General features: G+C 45.0%; 2 protein-coding genes across 2 annotated transcripts; both read right to left on the reverse strand.

Annotated features, from left to right (window-relative positions):
• Positions 1–1,233: 1,233 nt before the first annotated feature.
• Positions 1,234–17,722, reverse strand: LOC134496674 (E3 ubiquitin-protein ligase TRIM39-like). Its single transcript, XM_063302384.1, has 9 exons — positions 17,686–17,722; positions 16,902–16,922; positions 15,132–15,152; positions 14,929–15,044; positions 5,731–5,751; positions 4,488–4,543; positions 3,409–3,461; positions 3,165–3,191; positions 1,234–1,886 (listed from the first exon to the last, which is right to left on the reverse strand). The coding sequence occupies exons 1-9, from the start codon at positions 17,720–17,722 to the stop codon at positions 1,333–1,335; spliced, it is 906 nt and encodes a 301-aa protein (XP_063158454.1). The 3' UTR covers positions 1,234–1,332.
• On the reverse strand, positions 17,665–24,306 carry LOC134495535 (uncharacterized). The gene is made up of 4 exons (XM_063301046.1): positions 23,944–24,306; positions 20,474–20,866; positions 20,079–20,174; positions 17,665–17,959 (listed from the first exon to the last, which is right to left on the reverse strand). Exons 1-4 carry the CDS (start codon positions 24,221–24,223, stop codon positions 17,844–17,846), a joined length of 885 nt encoding a protein of 294 aa, XP_063157116.1. The 5' UTR covers positions 24,224–24,306; the 3' UTR covers positions 17,665–17,843.

The following is a 24,306-nucleotide window of genomic DNA, read 5'->3' on the forward strand; positions in this document are numbered from 1 at the left end:
GCTCAAAGAGTCATGGCTAGAAGGACCTTTGCACAGCTTTGTGTTGTGCACTAGTTGCACTCATTCTTGATTCAGGAGGCTCTACTTTCAGTCACTCATAGCCTAGTCACTTCCCAAATGGACTACTGTAATGCACTCTATATGGGGATGCCCTTGAAGAGTATCTGGAAATCTGGTATCTGGTGCAAAATGCAATGGTGTGGGCAGTTAGGTGTGCTCCAAGATCTGCACATGTTACACCTCTGTTCTGTGAGCTGCATTGGTTGCCAGTTTGCTTCTGGGTCCAACTCTAGGTGCTGGTTATAAGCATTAAAGCCCTACATGGCATGGGATCAGGATATTTGAGGGACTGCCTGTTCCCAGTTACATCTACCTGTCCCATCAGGTCTGGCAGGAGAGGCATGTTGCGGGTGCCACTGGCCAGGGAATTTTCTCAGAGGGACCTGAGAGGAAAGCCTTTTTTGCCATGGCCCCAGCCCTGTGGAACATCATTCCGCACAAGGTGAGGCTGGCCCCAACCCTGTTGACCTTCTGGAAGGCCCTTAAAACATGATTCTGTCAACTAGCTTGGGGATCCTATGGCAGAGTGAAGCCTGCTAAATGGCTGTATGACAGTTAATGGAAAGCACCCTTTACGTGTGTTGCCACCATTCTGTTCCTTGCTTGTTTTTTAGTCGTTTGTATTTTTTAATGTAAATTGGTTGTTTTAATGTTTTTTAATGTATTTTTATTGTTTAATTATGTACACTGCCCAGAGTCACTATGTGAGATGGGGAGCTATACAAATGTGATTAAAGAAATAAGCTGTAAAAGCCCTGTAGCTAATACATTTCATTGCAAGATGAAATTCTTGAATTGTTTGCTTGTTTGTAGCAGGAGTTTGGAAGACATTAAGACTTCTTCATTTCCAAATTCTGGGAAATCTTGGGGGCTCAAGGTTTGGGGTACTCCAAAGGCGGAAAGTTGGATTGAACTGCCCAAAGACCAGATCTACATAACTAAAATAAAAATATAGAACACTGATAAAAATGAATCAAATTAGTGCATTCTAATTATTTATAAAAGGTTTGAGATACTACAATGAAATCAGAGTAGATGACAAGCAGACCTCTCTGAAATGAGCATTTAGAAGCTGGTGAACCAGTGCCAAAAAGATCCATCGTATTCATTTTTTTCCTATGCAGTATGTGGCTATATCTGGCACCCATTAACATTAAGGAGGAACAGAATGGATTTATTTCCAAATAAACATAAAGAATCACACAATATTTAAGAGATCTATATTAACAATGCATTTTTCAAAGGAGTTACCCCCTCTATGTATTTTTTTCATTACAGAGTCCCTTCTTCTTCCAAAGATTTAACAATTTTGACTGGCTGGTTATATTCCTTTTCAGAGATTATTCCAAGAGAGAAGAATGGATACATCTTTTCAGAACAATGAATACTAAAAGTGTGAAGTTTCTTTTTTGTGTTGACATCATAAAAAGACAGGCTTTTGTCTGCTGACATATCTAGGAATATCCCTATCCTTGTAGGTTTCCCAGTCACCTTTAGAAGGGTCCATGGGTCTGTCCGAGCCCAGTACTCTTTCCCACCATCAAGGCCTATGACCCAATACCCATTTGGAGGAGACAATATGATTTTCCCTTTTCTACAAATGGATTCAGATGCAACCCCCAAGTCCCATTTCTTTTTCTGGCTAACATCTACTTCCCAGTAATATTTGCCTTTGGAATATCCCTGTCTTGCCAGGATCCCCATATGGTTAGGAATGTCCAAACTGTTAGAAATCTTAGAAATATTTCCTGTGTCTTTCACACTCTTCCCATCTTCAGACACTTCTAGTCTTGGGTGAGCTGTCTTGGAGTCCAAGGTCACATCAACTGCAAAGGGGAGACATTATATCATAAAGATGCAGACCTAATAGTGAGTTTATATTGTTCTGTAAAGAAATCTGTGAACCTTGGTGAACTGTATCCATGCCTTTGGTTAGATCTACCATGGCAATAATACAGAATGCAACTTTCTAGGAATAGTAAACAAATCTTATTTCAAAGAGTATGCCTTTCCCATTAAATGGATAATTCATGGAGCCTTCCCCAATGGACTTTATAGCACAATTAAGGTTTATCTCTCTAATATTTTAAAGGGATGATCCAGACATGTTTTGCCCATCCAGAATGGGGAAAATCCAGAAATATTTTCTTCATCCAGTACTTGGATCACAAAATGCAATTTGCTATTGCAGAAGGCTATTTTGCCACCATTATTCACCATATATTTTCTGCATCTACTGTATATGTGTGTGTTATTAACTGCAGTTCAGGATCTTATATCCAGCAGTAAAACTGATTTCTAATAGATTGTTAGTTGGGTAATAAAGAAATGGTTTAAATGGTCCTTTAAAATCTCAATACCATCAACCTCAAATTAGATATATAAAGTACACATGCTGAGCTTCAAATTTATTTGTGTTTCTGATATTATCTCCTCACTTACCGTCTCTTTTTCTGGTAGTGCAGCATCTTAGATAAGGGGTGCAGTGGTATGATAGTTTGCCTCTTACTTATTCAGAAGCCTAGTTATTCTTGAAGTTTCTAAAGTTGTCCTGCAGCACTCCCAAGATAGGGCACACAGATATTCCTTTAACAACTGCAGTGGTGTAGCTACTTAATTTTTAAATCTGGATTTAATAGACATTTTGCTTCCCCGTTAAACAGCACTTGTTGTCCTCTAACCCTGACCAATCATTCTAGGTTTTGTAATTGCATTTACATTCATGTATAACTCTTTTTCGGTTATGGACACATTATGGGGTTGGTCTTTTTTTTTTTTTTTAAACCTAAAACTAACATGCTCTCTGTCCAGGACATCATCTCAAATTTACTTGTTTGAAAGAGGTCAGTTTCCCTTCCCACTTTTCAGAACTAGCAGCTAAAAGGCCTTGAAGTTACATCCTCTGGGATGCCTATTTTTGCACTGACACCGTACATCAGAATTTTGTGGTGCACTTTAAAGAACAAAGATAACCAATATGAACCAGTGCAGAAAATGGAGATGACTTTACTCCAGTGTGCATCTTTGTTTGCTTGTTTTCTACTTCTTAAAGTTTAAAACATTCATTCAGTTTTCATTTTCTTTTTGAAAGCCTCTTTTCTCACCTCTATAAAAACGGACATCAGAGAATTCTGTGAGTAAAGCAGTGAAGAGAAAAGATTATTGTGAGCAAGGAGGATTCAGGTAATAACAAGTGATGCAGAAACAAGAGGTTCAAATAGAAATTACTGAGGCAGCAATACTCTACCATTCTATTTCCATTGTGAAAAAAAATGTTTAAAGAATATTTTTTTTGATTAAAGCCCCAATATTTCCCTCATAAACTGAAATACATAACAGAAGACTCACCTTTTGCTGCCTTTAATTGTTCTGGAAAGAAAAGATGTTTGTTTGTTTGTTTTCAGATTAAGGTGTAATAGAAACATAAAAATACTTGTGTGGTCCTGGAAAGCCATCTAAAGATAGTTCATTAGTCCAAAGATTTTGCCTGTGCAAATCTGACAATACTGAATCCATAAACCACATAAAGCTGCAGATTAACTCTTATAAAGGAGATAGAGAAAGCAAATGAAAAAAAATTACTCAGAACACCTTTTGATTTACCTCTTGATTCTATACTCAGGGGGGTTGGGTTAGATACTATTATGAATGTTGCCGACTTGTTAAATATTCTCAATATATAAAAATCTCTGGATGTACTTCTGGCTTGGATCTATATACACAAAATGCAATTAAATTGCTTTGGGCTAACAAATACCAGATTGATTATGGAAAAAATTGAATTTTGAAAAATAAAAGCATGCATGCAGATAAAAGCACTTCTCTTCCAGTTTTGTTCTACAAACAGTCTGCCAGATAGGTCTGTATCTGAGACACAGGTATTTATTTGGTACTAATTTCCTATACCATTGAAGTCAGAAGAGTCTTAGTAATATACTAATATTATGGAAACAAACATCCAGAGTAAAAAGTAATAAATAATAACAAAAAAGTTAACACTCATAAAAATAGAGCAGCATACACTTTCCATCAACTGATAATAATATCCCCTCTAAATAAAGTGAAGAGCCCTCTGGAACAGTTCTGTCTTGCCAGCTTCCAAAGGGTTAGCAATGTAAGGGTACATCTAGCCTCTCTGGGAAGGCTATTCCACAATCAGGGTGAAACTCTGTCAAAACTTGGATGTTGGGAAAGAAAGGCCTGCAAAGATTCCCACAGAAACAAGGAAGGGGGCATCCAAGGTTTGAGATGCTTCACTAAGCTTAAAGTTATAATGATGTTTAGGATTACAGCTGAAGTAAGTTATCTGACTGGCACACCAACTTGTTCAAAAGGCGAAAGAAATTTAAAAAAATGATATATATCTATAATTATGATCTCCTAGAAACAGGCATAGATCAGTATTTGTATTTTGTTTAGCTCAATACTTTGTGTCAAAGCCAAAAGGTACTAAGCGGCTTGCCCATTTCTTCTTTAAATTTACCTGGAAATAAGAAAAAGTAGTGTTTATGTAACAAGAATAAGTGCGGTTTAAAAGGCCCAAAAGCACTTATGCTCATGCCTGATGTCTCTTGGAGTTTTAAGTTAAATCCGTTGTGGGGGACTTGAATTTTAAAGAAGCCATGAAGGATGCCAGGTTTTTTTTTTTTTAATATATATATAAAAATTAAAGTATTCATTTTAGGAAGAATCTGAATTTGTTACTGTGATCATTGTGCCAGAAAATGGCCATCTGCAAGGAAGGTCAAAAGAGTCAACATGGAGGCTATGATCCTGCAGTCAAAGCACTCTCTCTTTTAATGTATGTGCAATGCATGGTATGAATGAAGATATCTTAATTAAAACTCTTTCTTTTTAAAGAAAGTGTCCTACGAACACATTGTGAAAAGCCTGTGGTTGCCTGAGCCTCTGCAGTCGGGACCAGCTGCACTTTCCAAATAGTCTTCAACTGCAGCCCCAGGTAGAGCACATTGCAGTAGTCCAAGTAAGCAGTGACTAATGCATGACTGGTAATGTCACTATTTGTTACAAAGCAAATGAAAAGGCATTTCAGGACATGCCCTTTCCTGTCTGGTTTATATATGAATTTTGAAACTGAAATCCATGTGGGAGAAAATTACATCATTCTTAGAATAGAGGAGATGAATGGAAATGAACAGGGCTTTTCAACCCCAATTTGCTTATCCCAGTAATCTTCATAGGTCTGGTCTTCTCTCAGAAAGATGAATAAAAAAGGAATAGTGAATTTCCACTATGCAATTGGAGGAGGTACATAATAATGATACAGTGAAGTGACTAAGGCATGAGTGTTAACGCCATGATTTATTACACAGCAAACAAAAAGGCACAACACAGTCAGTTTCTTTAGAAGACATTCCAGGACATGCCCTTTTCTTTCTGCTTTATCTATGAATTTTGAAATTTCAAGCCATGTGTGGGAAAATTTCACCTTTCTTAGAATAGAGATGAATGGAAATGAGCAGGGCTTTTAACCACTCTTTCCTTCTCCCAATAATCTTCATGGCTGTGGTCTTCTCTCAACAAGATGAATCAAAAAGGAATAGTGAGTTTCCTCAGTGCAATTGGAGAAGGTACATAATAATGATACTCATAAATGCATGTTTTATTGAATGAGGTTGAATACAAAGAGAAACACTTTGGAAGACTTACCGATTTCAGAACGCAACTTTTCTGCAAATGAAAATACAAAGAGTTATGCCTCTATCACAAGTTTCCTATCAGAGCAAGATTTTACGTAGTTCAGATATTAAATCTGCAAATTATACAGGATAATACCTTTCAAGTGACTATTCCACTTCCAGCTGAAATCTTTTCCTGCTGAAATCTCCATACTTTTGGCAGAGTTTGGCTTATCTTCAGTGAGAGCTCAGATTCACAAAGTTCTAACTATGAAGCATGGAGTTCAGTAAGAAGCACTCAGTCCCAGTTAGCTAATTCGTGATTCATTGACCGAATGAGTCACTGACTGACTGATGCTTAAATTACATGTTAGTCAGGGCTTTGGAATATAAAGGTTTCAGGGCACATGGCTATGCTTAATTTCAGACCAACTGGGAGAGCCTAATATCTGCTCTAGGTCAATTCCTATAAATTATCCCAAGTTTTCAAATATCTACCATAATACATTGTACAATAGAAATGATTGTTGGGGCTGTGAAGAAATCTCAGATGAAGAAAAGTTAACTATCTGCAACCAACCCAAAGAAAGGTGGTAAAAGCCTTCATGACACTTACCATGTTCTTTCCTTAACGGATCTGAAAATAGAGATGCATTGGTTTTCAGATGAATGAATCAATTCAGAAACATTGCATGAACAAAAGTATAACATTGTCATGCGCTGCCTACCTCTGAATAACGTTCAGACACTGGTTTGCAAAGCAGGCTCTGGTTTATTTCAGGGTAGGTACAACGTTGGTAGAAAAAAGCTGAGAGTGACAGGAGCGCGCCGGTGCGGGGTTTAAATACCCCGCGCCGGTCAGCGCCCCCTCGCTCTCGGTCACGTCACCCCCCTTTGTCCCATGCGTTGCCCTGCCATTGGTTGAGGGTTTCCAGGATCGCCCATCCTCAGGTTTTCATTCTTCTGCTGATTGCTTTCAGCTGGGCGATCCCCGTTGTATTGCCGCTGATGGCTTGGGTGGCTCCGTGATCCGTTTAGCTATTGTTTGTTAGCCGTTAGTCGTTGTGGGTTGATGGCTACTTAACTTGTACCCCTTCACCTATTTCCTTGTCATTGTCATGAGTGCCATTGCGCTGATGACTTTAGCTCAACGGCACTCATGACATACTGCCCCCTTTCCGAATAGTGTTCTCCCCCGGGTTTCTGGGTTTTCCCCATAGAGCTGTCAAAAGGCCCCTTTTTTTTTTTTTTTTTTTTTTTTCTCAAAGTTCCCGCCGGAGTAGTTGTCGCCCCTCCCTTTGCTCCTCCCTCTACCACGTGCCTTCCCAGGGTGTGTCCATGGTGCGCACGCTCGGGTTCTGACCTGGCGTGCGCATGCTCCAGCCACACCCTGTTTGTTTGGCTCAGTTCGGCGAGGCGAGAGGCGTGGCTGGTCGGGTGCTTCTCAGCTCCAGGTAGGGCCCTTCTTTTCTTATTTAGAGTGCGTCGCCTTTGTTGTGTCTCTTGGGCGTTGCCCCCAGGTTGCCCTGTTGACTTGCTTGCCACTCCCCCGCGGCCGGGGGGCGGGGGGAGGGTGCTGGCGATCGTTTGTCACCACCCCGTGGGCCCGGGGCGGGGGGAGTGAGTCCCGGGGGGGGGAAGGTCCACCCAAGTCGCGGGCTTGGGGGGGGCCCTTTCCCTTGGGGCACGGGAGGCGGGGGGAGGCCTGCGGGGGGGGGTTTGGTTTTGCTGACCTTGGTTGCGGTTTGTCGGGGTATGCCCGGTGAAATGCTCTGGTCAGGTCAGGCGCGTTAACGTTGTGCGCCGCCACCCATTCCGGGTGGGGGAAGTGTTTCCACCTGACCAGATAGTGTAGGGTTCCTCGTTGCTTGCGGGAGTCGAGGATGTCCCTTATCTCGAAGTGGTGTTGCCCGTCGATCATGAGCGGTGCGGGCTGTGGCGTGCTTGGGTGCCATCGGGAGGTGGTTGCCGGTTTTAGGAGGCTGGTGTGGAACACCGGGTGGAGCCTCCGGAGGTTGTGTGGCAGGTCCAGGCGTATTGCTACCGGGTTCACTATTTGCGTGACTCGGAACGGCCCGATGTACTTAGGCCCCAGTTTTTTCGAGGGTTGGGTTGACTTTAGGAACTTGGTGGAGAGATAGGCCATATCCCCCGCCTGGAACGTCGGTTGTAGGCGCCGGTGCTTGTCGGCCTGCTCTTTGTAAGCAGCCTGTGCCTCCTTTAGCGCCGCCGTGATTACTGGCCATGCTTCCGCGATCTTCCGTCCCCAGTCGCTGGCGTCCACCTGGGGTTCCGGGGGTTGAGGTAGCTCCGGGATGGGGACGAAGTCGCGCCCCGAGACTACTTCGAATGGGGTTTTCCCCGTGCTCGTGTGGACGGCGTTATTGTATGCGACTTCGGCGAACGGGAGCAGTTCAGCCCAGTCGTCTTGGTGGTAGTTCGTATATGATCGTATAAATTGCTCTAAGGTGGCATTAAGAACCTCAGTGGCTCCGTCCGTCTGCGGATGCCAAGCCGTAGATAGGGCCTGTTGGGTCCCCGTCAGCTTCAGGAAGGCCCGCCAGAATTTGGAGGTGAACTGTGTGCCCCTGTCGGTCACCACACGTGCGGGACATCCGTGTAGCCTGTACACGTGGATGAGGAAGAGTTTGGCTAGTTGTTGTGAGGATGGGACCGACGTGCAGGGGATGAAGTGGGCCTGCTTTGAGAAGTAGTCCTTCACCACCCAAATAGCCGTTTTCTTCTGGCTGGGTGGGAGGTCCACTATAAAATCCATAGAGATTTCCTCCCATGGGCGGGAGGGTTCTGCCACCCGTTGCAGTAGCCCCGCGGGTTTGCCTGGTGCCCGTTTGGCCCTAGCGCACGTTGGGCAGGACGCCACGTAGGTTTTTACGTCTCGCCTGAGCGCGGGCCACCAGAATTGGCGCCGTGTGAGGTGTAGGGTCTTGAGGAACCCAAAGTGTCCCGCTTGCTTGGCGTCGTGTGACCTATGCAAGATCGCCTGGCGTTGCGAGTCCGGGACGTAGATTCTGCCTTCCCCCCATGCTAGGTCTTGCGCCATCGTTACCTTGTCGGGGTTTGCCAGGAACCAGGGGTCGGTTTTGAGGGCGGCGGCGAGGTCCTTGCGCATTCCCCCTGGTAGTTGCGGTTGGCTTCTTTCCGTCGCCGGTTGTCCCGCCGTTGGCTGCGCCGTAGCGTCGAGCTGCCTCCGTGCGCCGCTTCGGGTGGTCACGGCCATCCCCAGTTGCGAGGCGGATAGGACCGTCCCAATGGTATCTGGGGCGGGCTCTTCGTCTTGGGGCAGCCGGGAGAGGGCGTCGGCCAGGAAGTTCTTCTTGCCCGGCATGAACTTCAGTTGGAAATCAAAGCGGCTGAAGAATTGGGCCCATCGGACCTGTTTTGGGCTAAGGCGTCTAGGCGTTCGTAGGGCCTCGAGGTTCCGGTGGTCCGTCCAGACCTCGAATGGTTGGGTGGTTCCCTCGAGTAGGTGTCGCCACGTCTCTAGTGCCGATTTCACCGCGAAGGCTTCTTTCTCCCAGACGTGCCATCGCCTCTCTGTCTCGGAGAACTTCCTTGACAGGTAGGCGCATGGTTTCAGGAGCCCCGTGGAGTCTTTTTGTAGCAGGATGGCTCCCAGGGAGAAGTCTGAGGCGTCGGCTTGGACCACGAACGGCCGTTCTGGGTCCGGGTGCGCGAGGATTGGCTCCGTCGTGAACAGCGCTTTCAGCTTGTCGAATGCGGTCTGGCACGCGGGAGTCCAATTCAGCACTGTGCCTGGGTTCTTGGCGCGTCGGGTGTCCCCCACCCCTTTGGTTTTGAGGAGGTCCGTTAAGGGGAGGGCTATCTCAGCGAACCCCCGGGCGAATGACCTGTAGAAATTCGCGAATCCCAGGAAGCTCTGTAGTTGCCGTCTGTTGCGGGGCCGCTCCCAGTTTAGCACCGCTTCGACTTTTGCGGGGTCCATTTCGATGCCGTCCCCGGAGATTCGATACCCCAAATAGTCTAGGCGCTCTTTGTGAAACTCGCACTTTGTAGGCTTTGCATAGAGCTGCGCCCTTCTGAGCTTGTCGAGGACTTGCCTGACTAAGGTTACGTGTTCCTCGTGCGTTTTTGTGTAAATGAGGACGTCGTCGATGTAGACCAGGACCCCTTTAAACAGATGTTCATGCAGTACCTCATTGATGAGCTGCATGAACACCCCAGGGGCCCCCGCGAGTCCGAAGGGCAGTACCTTGTACTGGAACGCGCCTAGGGGGCAGTTAAACGCCGTCTTCCATTCGTCCCCCTCCCTGATTCGGATGCGATAGTACGCCTCGCGAAGGTCCAATTTGGAAAAGACTTTGCCCGTGGACAGGTGGGCGAGCATGTCCTTCACCAGGGGTAAGGGGTATTTGTTGGACAGGGAAGCCGCGTTTAGGCCCCGGTAGTCGGTGCAGAGCCGTAGGGTCCCGTCTTTCTTCTCCCGGAATAAGACGGGGGCTCCGACCGGTGAGCATGCTGGCTCTATGAATCCCCTGTCTAGGTTTTTATCGATGAACTCCCGGAGGGTTGCCATCTCCTTCGGGGTCATCGAATAAATCTTTGGTCTAGGTAAGGGGACGTCGGGCAGTAGGTCAATCCGGCAATCCGTCTTGCGGTGGGGGGGTAGTTGGTCGGCTTCTGCCTCTCCGAAGACTTCGGAGAAGTCGGCGTATTGTTCTGGTAGGTCTGCTGTGGTAGCGGCATTGTCTTGTGTGGTCGCCTCCGCTCGTCCTACCGTGGGGTTGCTTTTGCCAGCTGGTACTGGTGCTCGATACTCGCCGTCGCCGAATGTGAAGGTGCGGGTCGCCCAGTTGATCCGCGGGTTGTTTTTCGCGAGCCATGGCATCCCCAGGACTGCAATGGGCCGTCCGATGGGCGTGACTACGAACGATGTGCGCTCGGTGTGAGTGCCCATTTGCAGGGTGACCGGCTCGGTTTGTAGCGTGGCTGGTTTCCCTCCCGCTGTAGAGCCGTCCAGCTGGTGGAATGCCAGCGGCGTGGGGAGGGGGAAGCAGCGGAGGTCGAGTTTGGCGACTAGGTCGGGGTGGATGAGGTTTTTTGAGCACCCCGAGTCCACTAGTGCCGCGGCCGTGGTGGCTCCGTTGCCGGCAGAGAGTTGAATTGCTGCCAATATTACGGAGCTTTTGTCGTTTCGTTGAGGTGGTCCGCGTTGTTGTCCCACCGCCTGCCTCGCCACGCGTCTCAGAGCAAGCGGGGAGCATTTCCCGCCGGCTGGTCGGGGTCGGTATTGTCCTCTTCCCCCCAGTAAGCGTCCCAGCCCTCTTCCGGTGTCGCTGTGGCCACGGTCATTCGGCGGTGAGGGGGCGGCCCCGGGTTGGGTGGTTTGGGGCTAATTTTCGGGGCGGGCTTGGGCGCGCTGGTCGGCGGTCGGTTGGCGAAGCAATCCGCCGTCTTGTGCCCTAATTTGCCACACCTCCCGCAGGGCTCCCGGTTGAACTTCTTTTTTGGGTATATGGGGCCGGCCATCCCCCCGTGTGGTGCGGGTACCTTTTTCCCGACATAGTTTGTGTCTTCCGTGGTTGTCATCAGGAAGGTGCGGTGCGCGTGTTCGGCTTTCCCCGCGAGGTGGATCCACCCGTGTAACGTTTCTGGGTCGTCGCGGTAGAGGGCCCATTGGAGAACGTCGCGGTTGAGCCCCCTTTTGAAGATTTCCAGCAGGGTGGTCTCAGACCAGTCGCAGACCTTTCCCGCGAGGGCTTTGAACTCCAGGGCGTAGTCAGGGACCGTGCGTGTGCCCTGTTTAAGTCTCTGGAGTGCGCTTTTCGCCCGTACTTTAGCTAGGGGGTCTTCGAAGTAGGTTTTCATCTCTTTGATGAAAGCAGGGAAGGTGGCGAGGGCGGGGGAGCTGGACTCGTACAGTTGGACGTACCAGTCCGCCGCCCTGTCTTGGAGTTTGATCGCCACGGCGGCGATCTTGTCGGCCTCGGAGTCATAGGAGTGTCCGTGCCTCCCCATGAACTCCCTAGCGTTGGTCACGAAAAACGAGAGTTTTGAGGGGGTCCCATCGAAGAAGATGGGGAAGTCCTTTGGGGCCCGGGCGTTTTGTGCGGCCCCGCCTCTCGCTTCCCGGGGTGTGGTGTCGGCCGCCTGTGCCGTCTGCTGGCTCTCCGCTGGCCCGTGTGGGTTCGGTGCTTCGCTCGGGGTGTGGGCTTGTGCGGGGACGTCGTTGGGTGGCGCGGGGGGCATGAGCGCCTGGAGCATGGTCCGGAGTTCCGTCAGCTGAGCCCGCATGGCCGCGAGTTCAGCTCGTGCCTCCTCGTCCACAGCCCGCGCCGCCGCTGGGGCCGGTTCCGTTGGCGCGTCCTCGGGGGTGGGTTGCCGGTGGGGTTCATCGTCCCTCCGCCGCGGGTCCGCTTCCTCCTCCGTCTGATGGGTGTCTCCGTCGTCCTCCTCCGTGTCGAGCATCGTGGGGCTGTCCCTCCACGCCCGTTGCTGGGGTGCGATGTGGGGCGCGGGGTCCTCCGCTGGTTTCGGAAGTCGTGCTGCTCCCTCCCGCGGTCGGGTTGCCTCCGTCGCCATCTCCCCTTGGGGTTGGAGCTGAGGCTCGGGTCGGGTGGGGTGGGCGTCCATGGCTCCGGGAGTCCGCGGTGCCTCTGGCCTCGGTCGGTCCTCCTCTGTCTCTTGCCGCGCGGCTCGCCCTCCTTGCCCGCGTCGTTCCGGCCTCATCTTGCTGGTCTTCTCGCCGTCTACTCCTCCCGCGGCTCGTTGTCGTCCGGTGGGGCTCGGCGAGGCTGAGTTTATGACTCTCAGCTTTATGTCATGCGCTGCCTACCTCTGAATAACGTTCAGACACTGGTTTGCAAAGCAGGCTCTGGTTTATTTCAGGGTAGGTACAACGTTGGTAGAAAAAAGCTGAGAGTGACAGGAGCGCGCCGGTGCGGGGTTTAAATACCCCGCGCCGGTCAGCGCCCCCTCGCTCTCGGTCACGTCACCCCCCTTTGTCCCATGCGTTGCCCTGCCATTGGTTGAGGGTTTCCAGGATCGCCCATCCTCAGGTTTTCATTCTTCTGCTGATTGCTTTCAGCTGGGCGATCCCCGTTGTATTGCCGCTGATGGCTTGGGTGGCTCCGTGATCCGTTTAGCTATTGTTTGTTAGCCGTTAGTCGTTGTGGGTTGATGGCTACTTAACTTGTACCCCTTCACCTATTTCCTTGTCATTGTCATGAGTGCCATTGCGCTGATGACTTTAGCTCAACGGCACTCATGACAAACATTCCTGGAGAATTGATTCCCATTTGTGATTTGGAGTACATTAATGGGGTGTTAAATGTGATATGCTTATGGGATTTATCCCTAGAGTTTTAGTAAGGGTGTATCCACTAAAACAACAAAGCGTAATTTAATCATAATTGTCCCAGTGATTGCCAAAACTGTTCTGAATGAATCTGTATCCATCCCTTGATGGTGAATGAATTAACTGATTAAAAGCTTTCAAAACATCTACCACTTTTTCTCCTGAACTTATCTGAAAAAGAGATACATTCAAGTTTTATAAGAATGAATGAATTAGAACAATTCCATCAAACAAGCATCAGACTGCTGGACTATGTATTTTCAAGAAAGAATGGATTATCTTCTGATCAGGATTTATATCCACTGACAGTTAAAAATTGGAGACGCCTGCCATTAGAAATAGGAGGACCATTTGCCGCAAAACCCCTAAGGCTTGATTTAACCATTATTGTCTTAAAAATTTCAGCCAGCCTGCTTTTAATGAATCGAAATCCATCCATATGCTATTTATGTATATAATTATTTCTTCATTCATTCTTTATTGCTGAATAAAGATATATTAATTGAAACTCTTCCTTTTTAAGTATAAAGGAATTCTCCCTACTTTAACCAGGTCCTGTGAACTGAAGGGCTTTTAAAGGGGGCTTGCACCCAGAAGTCTGTTTGGTATATTGTTTTCTGCCAGAGATTAAGGTTCCTGTGGCAACTAATGATTTTGGCGGGTGAAGAGGTTGAATTTAATTGTCCTCTTTTCAGGTGTTAATAGCCTGAAGCGAGGGCAGTTTGCTTGGTTTTTTTTTTTCTTCTCTTTCAGCTTCTAGAGAGTAAGCAGCTCTCAGAGAGCCTGTGAGAATGCAGAAGCCTATAAATACGTTTTTGTGCTTTCTGTAAATAAACTTATTTTTATAGAAATGCCTGGTGTGTGACTTTTCTGATCTCTCCTGGGCCAAATGCTTTCTAGCACTCTGCCAACAAGGTCAACAGGCAACCAGGGCAGCTCTTGAATAGCAGTGTCCTATGCACTCATTGTGACATCCCTGTTTCCCTTAGCCTCCTCATATTCCCCCAGCTGGACTTCCCAAATGGTCTTCAAGTGCAGCCCCAGGTAGAGCACACTGCAGTACTCTAAGCACGAAGTGACTAAGGCATGAGTGTTAATGCCATGATTTATTACAAAGGCACAACACATTCTGGTTCTTTAGAAGACATTCCAGGACATGCCCTTTTCTTTCTACTTTTTCTATTTATTTTGAAATTTAAATTGCTATGTCAGGCAAATTTCATCTACATTAGAATAGAGGAGATGAATAGAAATGAATAGGACTTTTCAACGCCAATTTACTTATCCCAGTACTCTTCGTAGGTCTGGTCTTCTCTCAACAAGATGAATGAAAAAGGAATAGTGAGTTTCCACTGTGCAATGGGAGAAGGTACATAATAATGATACTAATAAATGCATGTTTTATTGAATGAGGTTGAATACAAAGAGAGACACTTTGGAAGACTTACCCTCTTCTGAATGCAATTGTTTTGCATTCAGAACACAAAAAGGCAAAAAGGGGGCTCTACAATCACCTTGTCTCCAAGGTGTGGAAGAACAACTGGATCAAAAAGTTCACACAAAGGTTTAAGATGAATCAACTGCCAAGAAGCCCTCTGTGGTACATCAAAGTATTTGTTTTAAAATCCTGCAAACATTTGAAGTAAGGCATCCTCAGAAATAAGTTGATTGAAAGTAATAATGTTGTGAGTTTATGTATTACAGCATCAATAGGATTTTAGTGGGGGCAAATCATAGGTGTTTGATTTTGAGTTAACCAGACAGGATCTGAAAGTCATATGTATTAATGAAATTAGATGAAGAATAGTCTAAAAATTATCAAGTAAAAGTGGAACCATGCAGACAACGGTAATAGTTGAAATAAAGGCATGCCACAACTGTAGGAGACCTCACCAATTGATACCTAATTTCCATGGCTTCTGAACAGTATCTTGCTACAATCTGAGTTATAAACAGTTTATAATCTGAGAAAACAATGACCATGTAGGTATTGTCAGATTGCCCAGACACTGATGTTAAAAGGAAAAGAGAAAGAAACCATCTCAACATAAACTATTGAAGGATATATCATTGCTAACACAGTTTAGAGGACTTACCCTTTTCAAATTTTAGTCGTTCTGGGAAAAAAAGAAGAGAGAAATTTCACCTTAGCAAGTTTCTAGATCAGAGCAAGTATTTATCTTGGATACTGTCTGGAAGTAATACGTGGGGTTGAAGGTGGGGGATGTTACCCTTGTGACAATCAGATCACTCTTTGATACCCTTGGTGTTCTCTGCAATTGTTCTCCACCACAGGGAGTTAGGACCTATTCAACTGGTCCCTCCAAGGAACCCAATGGTCCCTGTTGGATTTCAGAGGGAACTCTCTGTAGAGAGTAAGGAAGATGGCCTTGACCTTGAGGCATGCAGGAGCTGTTGCCTAGGCAAAAGGGCAGAAGCATTTTTAAAGTCCAAAACAGTGAGATAGCATTTGGAAGCAGTTCAGAGAGATGCCTCCCTAATTCATTTAACTATAAGGAGGATGAGGAGGAGGAACAACACAATCAGGCCTGCAAGATTCTGTTATAATAACCAGTCTCAATAAAAATAGTTTTAGCCTTCTTATGGAGTAGATTTCCTGGTTTGATCCTTCTTGTGGGGCTGACAGATCCACTGAGACTTTGTCACTGCTTGGAATGACTAAGAGATGAAAGTCACAAGACATGAGATTGCAGAAGAGACACCTAGAGTGTTACTGGAGGAAAACAAAGAGTAAATCTGATCACACATGGGTAAGAGCTTCTATTAAGGATTGCCTAGGGGCAGTAAGAGTGACAACATGTAGTAATTTTTTCCATTCTACTACATCTGCAGATAGCTAGCTGGTGGCATTGCTCAAGTGCTGAAAGTGAACTGGTCCAGAGGAACATTTTTGGGACCACTGTTAGGAACTCCAAATGTTTTTGTCTGCTGCATAAAATCTGACAGGTAGGCATGCTATGGATCCCATTTATGAAACAGTCACCTGATGGGACCCAGGAGGCATGCCTTCCCTGTTGTAGCTCCTATCCTGTGGAACAGTATGCTCCCTGTGATTCAGATGGCCCCCAACCCAGCTTTCATTAGGGGGAGAAAACCTGGCTCTTCCAGAGGGCATTGGGCCAGGCCCATCTGTTAGGATTAAGATATCAGAGAGAGAGAGAGAGAGAGAGAGAGAGAGAGAGAGAGAGGTAAATGAAATATTGATATTATTTGGTTTTTATTTATTTATTTTATTTATTGATCAAATTTTGCCACTGCCCATCTCCCCTGAGAAGGAGGGACTCCAGGCAGTTTTTTTTAAACCTGAAGTTAGCTGCCCAGAGTTGCATTTGCAAGTTGGGCAGCCATATAAATCAAATGAATACATAAATAGTATTAGAAAAATGATAAACACAAACTAAAAACAAAACAAAGTAAAAAACAAGGAGATATGTGATATAAACAGTGTAGGGAAAATATTTTGAATTGGAGAACCAATACGAGAAATGGAAATCTGATGAGGTGTAGGAGCAACTTGGATGAGGTCTTCTGTATGAGAATCAGTGATAGGATCTCTGGATCTGTTGCCTAGTAGCACTGCTTTTCTCCACACATCCTATTTGTACATTTCTCAAAGAAATATTGAACAAGCAGCATGTGCTTCTTCTCAAATGAGACAAACCAGGCCCAAGTAATTCTGTCTCCGGAATTCCTGACATAATTGTTCCATCGTTTCCTATTCCTAAAGTGTCACCCAGTACAATGGAAACGATTGCTGAGATGTACCAATAAATCCCACTGGAGCAACAGTTCAGTTTATGGAATCTACCCAACTTGAAGATGCCGAAAGCTCTTATGGGACTTACCATTTTCAGTCCTTAATCGATCTGAAAAGAAAGATACATTGGTTTTCATATGTAGGGACAAATTTTGAATAATTCCATCACAAACAGTATAAGAATAAGGCCCTTAATATCAATTACATCAACTTCTTTTGCTTTCCATAAAAAGGCATTACTGGTTTAGGAGCTGTAGATGATTCCTCCAAAACCTCTACATGCTATAGCACTTCACAGAAGTGATAGACTCTCAACTAAATGTAAATGCTAAGAGGCCACAAATCCTTATTAATCAGTACATTGTCCTGGGTTTTCATATTCACACTCTCCCAGAAGTGATGGTTAGAGGTACCCAGGAATCCCATCGGAGTGGATGTTCTGTCCAGGTTTCCAGTCCAAACTGAAGTTGCCAAAATTGTTCATGGGACTTACCAATTTCTGCATTTAATGGATCTGAAAAGAAGCATGAGTACTTTGTATGAGTAAACATTTGAAATAATGCCATCAGGAAAAGAACAGTGTTTTAAACTTCGATTTGGGATTATAAGAACTGGTAGTTTAAAATGATAGACTAATGAAATCTATCCTTCATTAGAGTATATGAATGCCCATTTTGAATGGGGGCACTGAACATTGTCTGGATTGATTCCCAACAAAAACATTGCTGTTTGGTGTCAAAACCATTCTTGACCGACATTTAGGTAAAAGTTGAATTCAGGAGTTCTAAGTCATAAAATAATTGATACAAACATGGAAGGATTGGGTAAAATCTAGCTATAGTAAAGGGGTTAACTGTATTTTCAGTCTTTACCTGTACTTTCTAGAGAGAAGCGTTTGCTTTGCTCCATCTTGTGGACTGAAGACAAAAAAGAAAAAGAATTTTGGTTCTAGCCGAGGAACAAGAGGCAGGCCTAGCTAGGAACATTTTAGCATCAGCTCTGCATTCAGAGGTGACTCCAAGAATCATGATTATGGAAGATTGTGCACTGAAGAAAACTCACACTTGCCATGTAGAGGCTGGGGATCAGAGCCTGAGAGATGACTGTCTTCGGAGCTGCCATTGGTTCTTTCAAAACCTCTAAACCCTGTGGAAGTTCAAAGAAGTGACAGCATGTCATCAAATCATGAGATAATTAACAGTTCAGTTGACTCTTCTGCCAAGAAGGACTCTGAAATAAATCCAGTTTTCTTTCTTTAAAATTCTGCAGAGTCTCTTATTTCAAAATAGCTTCCTCAGAACTGAGCTGAAAAAAAGAAGCTCCCTTCCTTTGGGAGACCTTGGCTTATCTTCAACAAAAGCTCCATTTCAGATATTATATATGCATCTCATTAACAGATAGTAAGTCCCAATTAGCTACTAACAATCAAATGGTTCACTAATTTCTTCTTTTGATTATTTTCATTAATCATTTATTATTATTATTATTATTATTATGATGATGATGATGATGATGATGAATGCTAATCTTTTTTAATCAGCATTTGTGATATCCTGAGGCATTTGTGATACCCTGAGGCATCTGGAAGCATATGCCTTTGTGGAATAATTCCTGGAATATCAGACAGCCTAATATTTAATTAACAACAATTCATGTAAAAGATGCTAAATGTTCTTATTCACACACTCCCAGAAGGGAACGCTGAGGGTACCAAAAAGTGAAGGTTTTTGGTATGTAGACTTACCATTTTCGGCCCTTGATGGATCTGAAAAGAAAGATATATTTGATCTTCAGATGTGTAAACATGTTCAAAATAACTCTAACAAGGAAATAACATTTGCAGAGTGTTTATTTCTTAGAAAGAATGGATTCCACTGTGAACTGGATTCCATTAGCTGGTGATAGATGGTGACATTAATCCTTAATAAGTATAAATGAATATCCATTTTTAGCAGAAGTAGTCAATGTTGTCTGGACTCATCTGCAAACAATGAATTTTGCCTGTTTGGTGCAAACTTCTGTCAAAATAGAGTTTGACAGAAAACCTGGATCCAGCAGTTCTTGGTCACAAAAAGCAGAAGGAATGGATTAATCCTTTCCTCTTCTGGCTAAAATGCAAGGCTTAACTCTTCTTCCTGTTCAGTTGAAGAAACCCTTCCCATTCAGTCTTTCACTTGGCTTTGTAGGGAGAAGCATTTGCTTGTTTCTCAGCTCAATCTTATGGGCTGAGGGAAAAAATGGAATTGGAACTCTGATCAAAGAGCAAAAGGCAGCAGGATCTGTGTGTGTTTGAATACCAGAATGTGTTCTGAGATGATTCCCAGAATTGCAAGCAAGGCAGATTGGTGCACTGAAGAGAAGTCACAGCCAAGAGGCCATTTGGAGCTAAGGATCAGAACCTGGTAGTGTTTGAGAGAAACTGAGTCTTATGGACTGGGCTGGTCCTGAAGATCTTCTAGGGGCAGCAAAAGTAATGCTGGATTAGGCACTGGGCAAGGCCAACCATGGAAACACTCCAGATCCAGATACAACAGATTTGGCCCATTCAAGTCCACTAAACAGAGGTGGCTTAACTTGAGGGCTTATTGTCTATGCAGTGAAACTGATGAAAGTTGGCTGTCCTATTGATTTGAACACCTCCTTTGAATGAATCCAAATCTATATTCCTTTACTTTATTAACAAATACTTTGAAAGAAAAAACCCAGAAAATGGGGAAAGTTTATGATTTCTGTTGTAGAGAAAAGATATGTACAAAAATATTTGCTTGTGCAAATTAAGGATAAAAATAGATAAAGGTAAAAGTGTGTGTGTATATACACACAACTGGGTTATAAATTGGAGAGGAAATGGAACTTAAATGAATACATGAAAAAAAAGAAACTCAGTGCAAGTTAAATTTACAGGCCCACCCATCACTAACAATCCTAAACACTATGAAAATCTACCTTTGAGATTTTTTCTCAAAGCAAAAAAATCTTCACAAAACAAACGGATAGAAATGCAATTCAACACAATAATCATTAAATAGTGTAAAGAATGGAATAAAACTCACAATTATTTAACATAGGGAAGGGCCATCTTTCTCTCACTCAGTGGGATCTTAGCTAATGGCAAGTTCAGGAGCAGGAATGCAGGAATGGCAGGTAATATTTTAAAACCTATTTCATCTATTCCCTTGAGCAGTGAAACATTTCATTTTGGGGAACTGGGCCTCCATGATCTATCCATTTGGATTAACTAGCCTTAAGTGATTATCTAATTTACCTTTATGTTTGAAATTGTATTTTGCAGCTATAAAGACCAAGTCAAGGATGATGAAGATAGGAAACACCCAGGAGAAAACCTCAGAAGACCTGATGCCTAAAGGAAAAAACAGAAAAGAGGAAATGCCTGAAATAGCCATATCACAAAGGTTGTGACATAACCCAAAAGGGACTCTGAGCTGTTTACCTTTACCTTTAGCTCCCTAAATATCCATATATTTGGTTACTACCTCAGGAATCTACTACAGATGATCTTAATTGCTTCTAGAGTATTGCTTAATCATGGATATGCAAAAGTACTCTTTAAAATTTTTATTATCAACCTGAATGGACCCTCATGTCTTGGACTGATTTCTGCCAAGGGCAGCAGAAGGAACTGCATCTCTTCTTCATTACCTGTCACAGAAAGGGTGAAGATGACTGCTTTGCGAAGCTCCTGAGATTCCACTGAAATCAGATACTGCCCTGCATCTTCTCTCTGAATGTTGCTTACTTTAAATAAAGTAACATTTCTCATAAGCATCTGACTTTTGGAGATCTCAATCCTTTGTTGATATTTCTTTCCAAACCATTCTTTACTGACGGGTCCATGTGAAGAAAAGCACCTGTCACCAAGGGTGTCTTCAGAATAAATAATTGGGCAGGCTTCCTGATGCAGATAAGAATAGATTTGCTGGCTTTTCCCAGAATCTGCTCTTCTCCAAAGCAGTTTCAGATGGGAGAGACTGCATGTCTCAAGTGGCTGGAAGGTGAAAACAGCAACTTCCCCAATACCAGCTGTAATTTCTTCTGGAAAATATTAAATTATGCCAATAATGACTGAACTGCATTCTACATCACTGCAATTCACAGTTATGTTAACACTGCTCAGGGGAGAGGTACCAACATATAAGTAAAAAGCAAAATTCATTTCCTTATCCATCATATTTCTTGGCAATGATTATGTGAGTTGTAGTCCAGCATACAGTGAGGGTCCTTGAGGAAACCGAGCAAACATTCATGTTATTTTAAGTTAACATTGGTGTCCTATGAGTGCCACTTAAAGCCCTGAAATGCTTGGAAGTTAGAGGATTAAGAGAGCTAGCAGAACTGCAGGAGATAGCTTTAATTGCCCAGGCAAAGTGGCCTGATAAACCCAAGACTTCTTCCAGGCTCTCCCCATTCCACACTCAGGTAATGGTATCAATGAGCTGTTCTGTGTCTATGTATCTGTTGGGGTGTGTGTGACAGAGAGCGAGAAGGGGAGAGAGTTAGAGGGGGAGACTCACAGTTGGAGGACAGAGGTTGATCTCTGGGAGGGGATTGGGGGTGATGACTGTTCTCTCAGTTTACTGGATATCTCTTACTTCTCCGCTCTTATTGTGTCCACAGAATGCCACCCAACAGCCCTGTTTAAAATTATTCTATCTCTTTTGGGGAAGGTGGCCTCGGTGACCCACCTGCAGGGCCGTGCAGAGGAATCTGCTGAAGAGCTGCAGGATAAAATTGCTCGGATCCACTCCAAGTTAGACTCTAAGCATGAGGCTTGGTTCGGGGAGATACTAGGGGAGCGTACTTGCCCAGTTATCTGGGAATACTTTGATTCTCTTGGACCTGAGGAAGTAGACAGGATCCTCCAGACGGTAAATGCCACCACTTGCCATCCAGATCCATGTCCCTCCTGGCTGGTAAAAGCAGCTCAGGAGGTAATACGTGGTTGGGTCCAGGTGATGGTTAACACATCCTTGAGAGAGGGAATGCTTCCAACTGCCTTTAAGGAGGTGTTGGTTCACCCCCTCCTCAAGAAACCACCACTGGACCCTATTGTTCTGGACATTTTTGTCTAGTCTCCCACCTCCCCTTTTTAGGGAATGTGGTTGAGAAAGTATTGGCATTGCAGCTCCAGAGGATCCTGGATGAAACGGATTATTTAGATCCAGCCAGGTTCCAGGCCCAGATATGGGACAGAAACAGCATTGGTCACACTTATCAATGACCTCTGGTGGGAGCAGGATGGAGGGAGGGCATCCATCCTTGCTCTTCGTGACCTCTCAGCGGCTTTTGATACCATCAACCATGGTATCTTTTTGGGGCGGCTCACGGAGTTGGGGGTGGGCAGCATGGTTCTGCATTGGTTCACCTCCTTCCTCCAGGGTGGGTCCCAATCAGTGGTGATAGGAGATGAGAGATCCAACCCTTGACCCCTTTGTGTGGGGTGCCACAGGGCTCAGTTCTCTCCCCTCTCCTCTTGAACATCTACATGAAACCAGTGGGTGAGATCATCCGTCACCACAGGATGAGGTATCATCAATATGCTGATGATACTCAATTGTACACCTCCATTCTGTGTGAGGTAAGTGATGCTGTGACTGCCCTCTCTCAGTGCCTGAAGGCTGTAGGGGTCTGGATGTGGAACAGCAGGCTTCAGCTGGACCCTGGTAAGACGGAGTAGCTGTGGGTTAATGGGGGTTCCATATCCAGGACTTTGTCATCTTTGGTTCTGGATGGGGTTGCACTGCCCCAAACAGACCCAGTGTGTAATCTGGGGGTCCTCATGGGCTCATGGCTCCTGCTCGAAGAGCAGGTGGCAGCCTTGGCCGGGAGGTCCTTTGAGCAGCTTCATGTTGTGTGCCAGTTATGCCATTTCCTGTATAGGGAGGCCCTTCGTACAGTCACTCATGCCCTTGTTATCTCCCACATAGACTATTGCAATGTGCTATACATGGGGCTACCCTTGAAGAGTATCCGGAACACTGACCCAGAACACAGCTGCACCGGTTATTTTTGGTGCCCCTAGATTGGCACCCATAACATCTCTACTGCGCAAGCTGCACTAGGTACCAGTCTACTTCTGGGTCCAATTCCAGGTGTTGCTTATCCCCTTTAAAGCCCTACATGGCATGGGCCAGGTTACCTGAGGGACCACCTCTTCCCCATTACATCAACCCCTCCCACCTGATCATGCAGGGAGGGCATATTGTGCACCCTGTCTACAAGAGAATTTCGTTTGGCAGGGTCCAAGAAGCAGGACTTCTCTGCAGTAGCTCCCGCCCTGTGGAACCTGCTACCCCTGGAGGTGAGGTTAGCCCCATCACTTCTGGCCTTTTGGAAGAACCTGAAGACTTGGTTATGCCATCTTGCCTGGGGCGGAGAAGGGAGGACCTCCACTTAGGGATGGCTGGGACCTTACAGCCCTCCCCACATACATGGACTGTGTTAGATCTTGCCACTTGGACTTTATTTTTGCTCTTATCTTTAGAGTTATGTATTAATGGTTTTTATATTTTTATATATTGCATAGTATTTTATATTTATTGTTTTTATTAATTACCTGTGTTGTAAAGCTCCCAGAGTCCCTCTGTTGGGAGGAGATAGGCGGTGACAAATTTGATGAATAAAAATAAATAAATAAATATCAATACTGCAAACCCACATTGACACAGTCCAGGTACAGAGTGAAGAAAAAGGTCCTGAACTATTCCCCCACCCTCCACAATACTGATTCCATCAACCTGGTAATCATAGCAACTCGTATGAGAGTGGCAGGCTGGGAAGCATGGAAAACAAGTTGACAGGTTCCATGTTTCAAACTTCCAAGAATTTCACAAATAAGTCCCTTGGAGGAAGGTATTCCAAATTTCGGATAATAACACCTAAACTGACTTGTTTCTGCTGGCAACTAATATCAGTTACTGAAAAGTTAGGAGCTGGAATACAGAGCTCTCATTTGATTGTTAAGTTATGCTGGAAGAGTGGTTCCCTGAAAATGGGTAGGTTACGTAGGACTTTGAAACTTAAGTAAATTAAATTCCATATGCAATCTGCAAAATTCAGTAAGGTTCCATTTTTCTCATTCAAAGGAAATAAATTTGAACAATGTTATTTACCTTCTACTTCCAACTCTATTTTAGATTCTTTATAGACATCGTCACACATCCCAGCACAGACATACTGGCCACTGTTTGCTAGTTGCACTTGATCAAGTGTCACAGAGAGAAGCCCATTCTTGTACTGTCCTCTGGGTGAGCCATCCTTCTCTCTCTCTTCTGGACGGTTTTCTTGAATATTGTGTTGCTTTGTGCTATTGTGGATAAACAGTGTTTGATTTTTGCAGGATTCCCATTTATACAAGTGCATCTGAAGGTTGGAAGACATGCATCCTCCCATTTCACAGGACAGTATCACTTTTTGTCCAAGCTTTGCGATTGGTGGGTTAGCTGATCCGGTAATTGAAAAACCTGTCAATTGGT

The sequence above is a fragment of the Candoia aspera genome, chromosome 4, assembly GCF_035149785.1.
Source record: "Candoia aspera isolate rCanAsp1 chromosome 4, rCanAsp1.hap2, whole genome shotgun sequence".
Taxonomy (NCBI): Eukaryota; Metazoa; Chordata; class Lepidosauria; order Squamata; family Boidae; genus Candoia; species Candoia aspera.

Excerpts from the sequence above, each read along its gene's own strand:
- LOC134496674 (XM_063302384.1), bottom strand. The coding sequence starts at position 17,722 with ATGGAGCAAAGCAAACGCTTCTCTCTAGAAAGTACAG. Across the intron at positions 15,153-16,901 it reads TCGATTAAGGACTGAAAATG|AACGACTAAAATTTGAAAAG; the intron begins GTAAGTCCCATA and ends TTTTTTTCCCAG. Across the intron at positions 5,752-14,928 it reads TGGAAATTAGGTATCAATTG|AAAAGTTGCGTTCTGAAATC; the intron begins GTGAGGTCTCCT and ends TTTCATTTGCAG.
- LOC134495535 (XM_063301046.1), bottom strand. The coding sequence starts at position 24,223 with ATGGGAGGATGCATGTCTTCCAACCTTCAGATGCACTTGTATAAATGG. Across the intron at positions 20,867-23,943 it reads AATAGAGTTGGAAGTAGAAG|AAGAAATTACAGCTGGTATT; the intron begins GTAAATAACATT and ends AATATTTTCCAG. Across the intron at positions 17,960-20,078 it reads ATACAATTTCAAACATAAAG|GGTTTAGAGGTTTTGAAAGA; the intron begins GTAAATTAGATA and ends GAACTTCCACAG.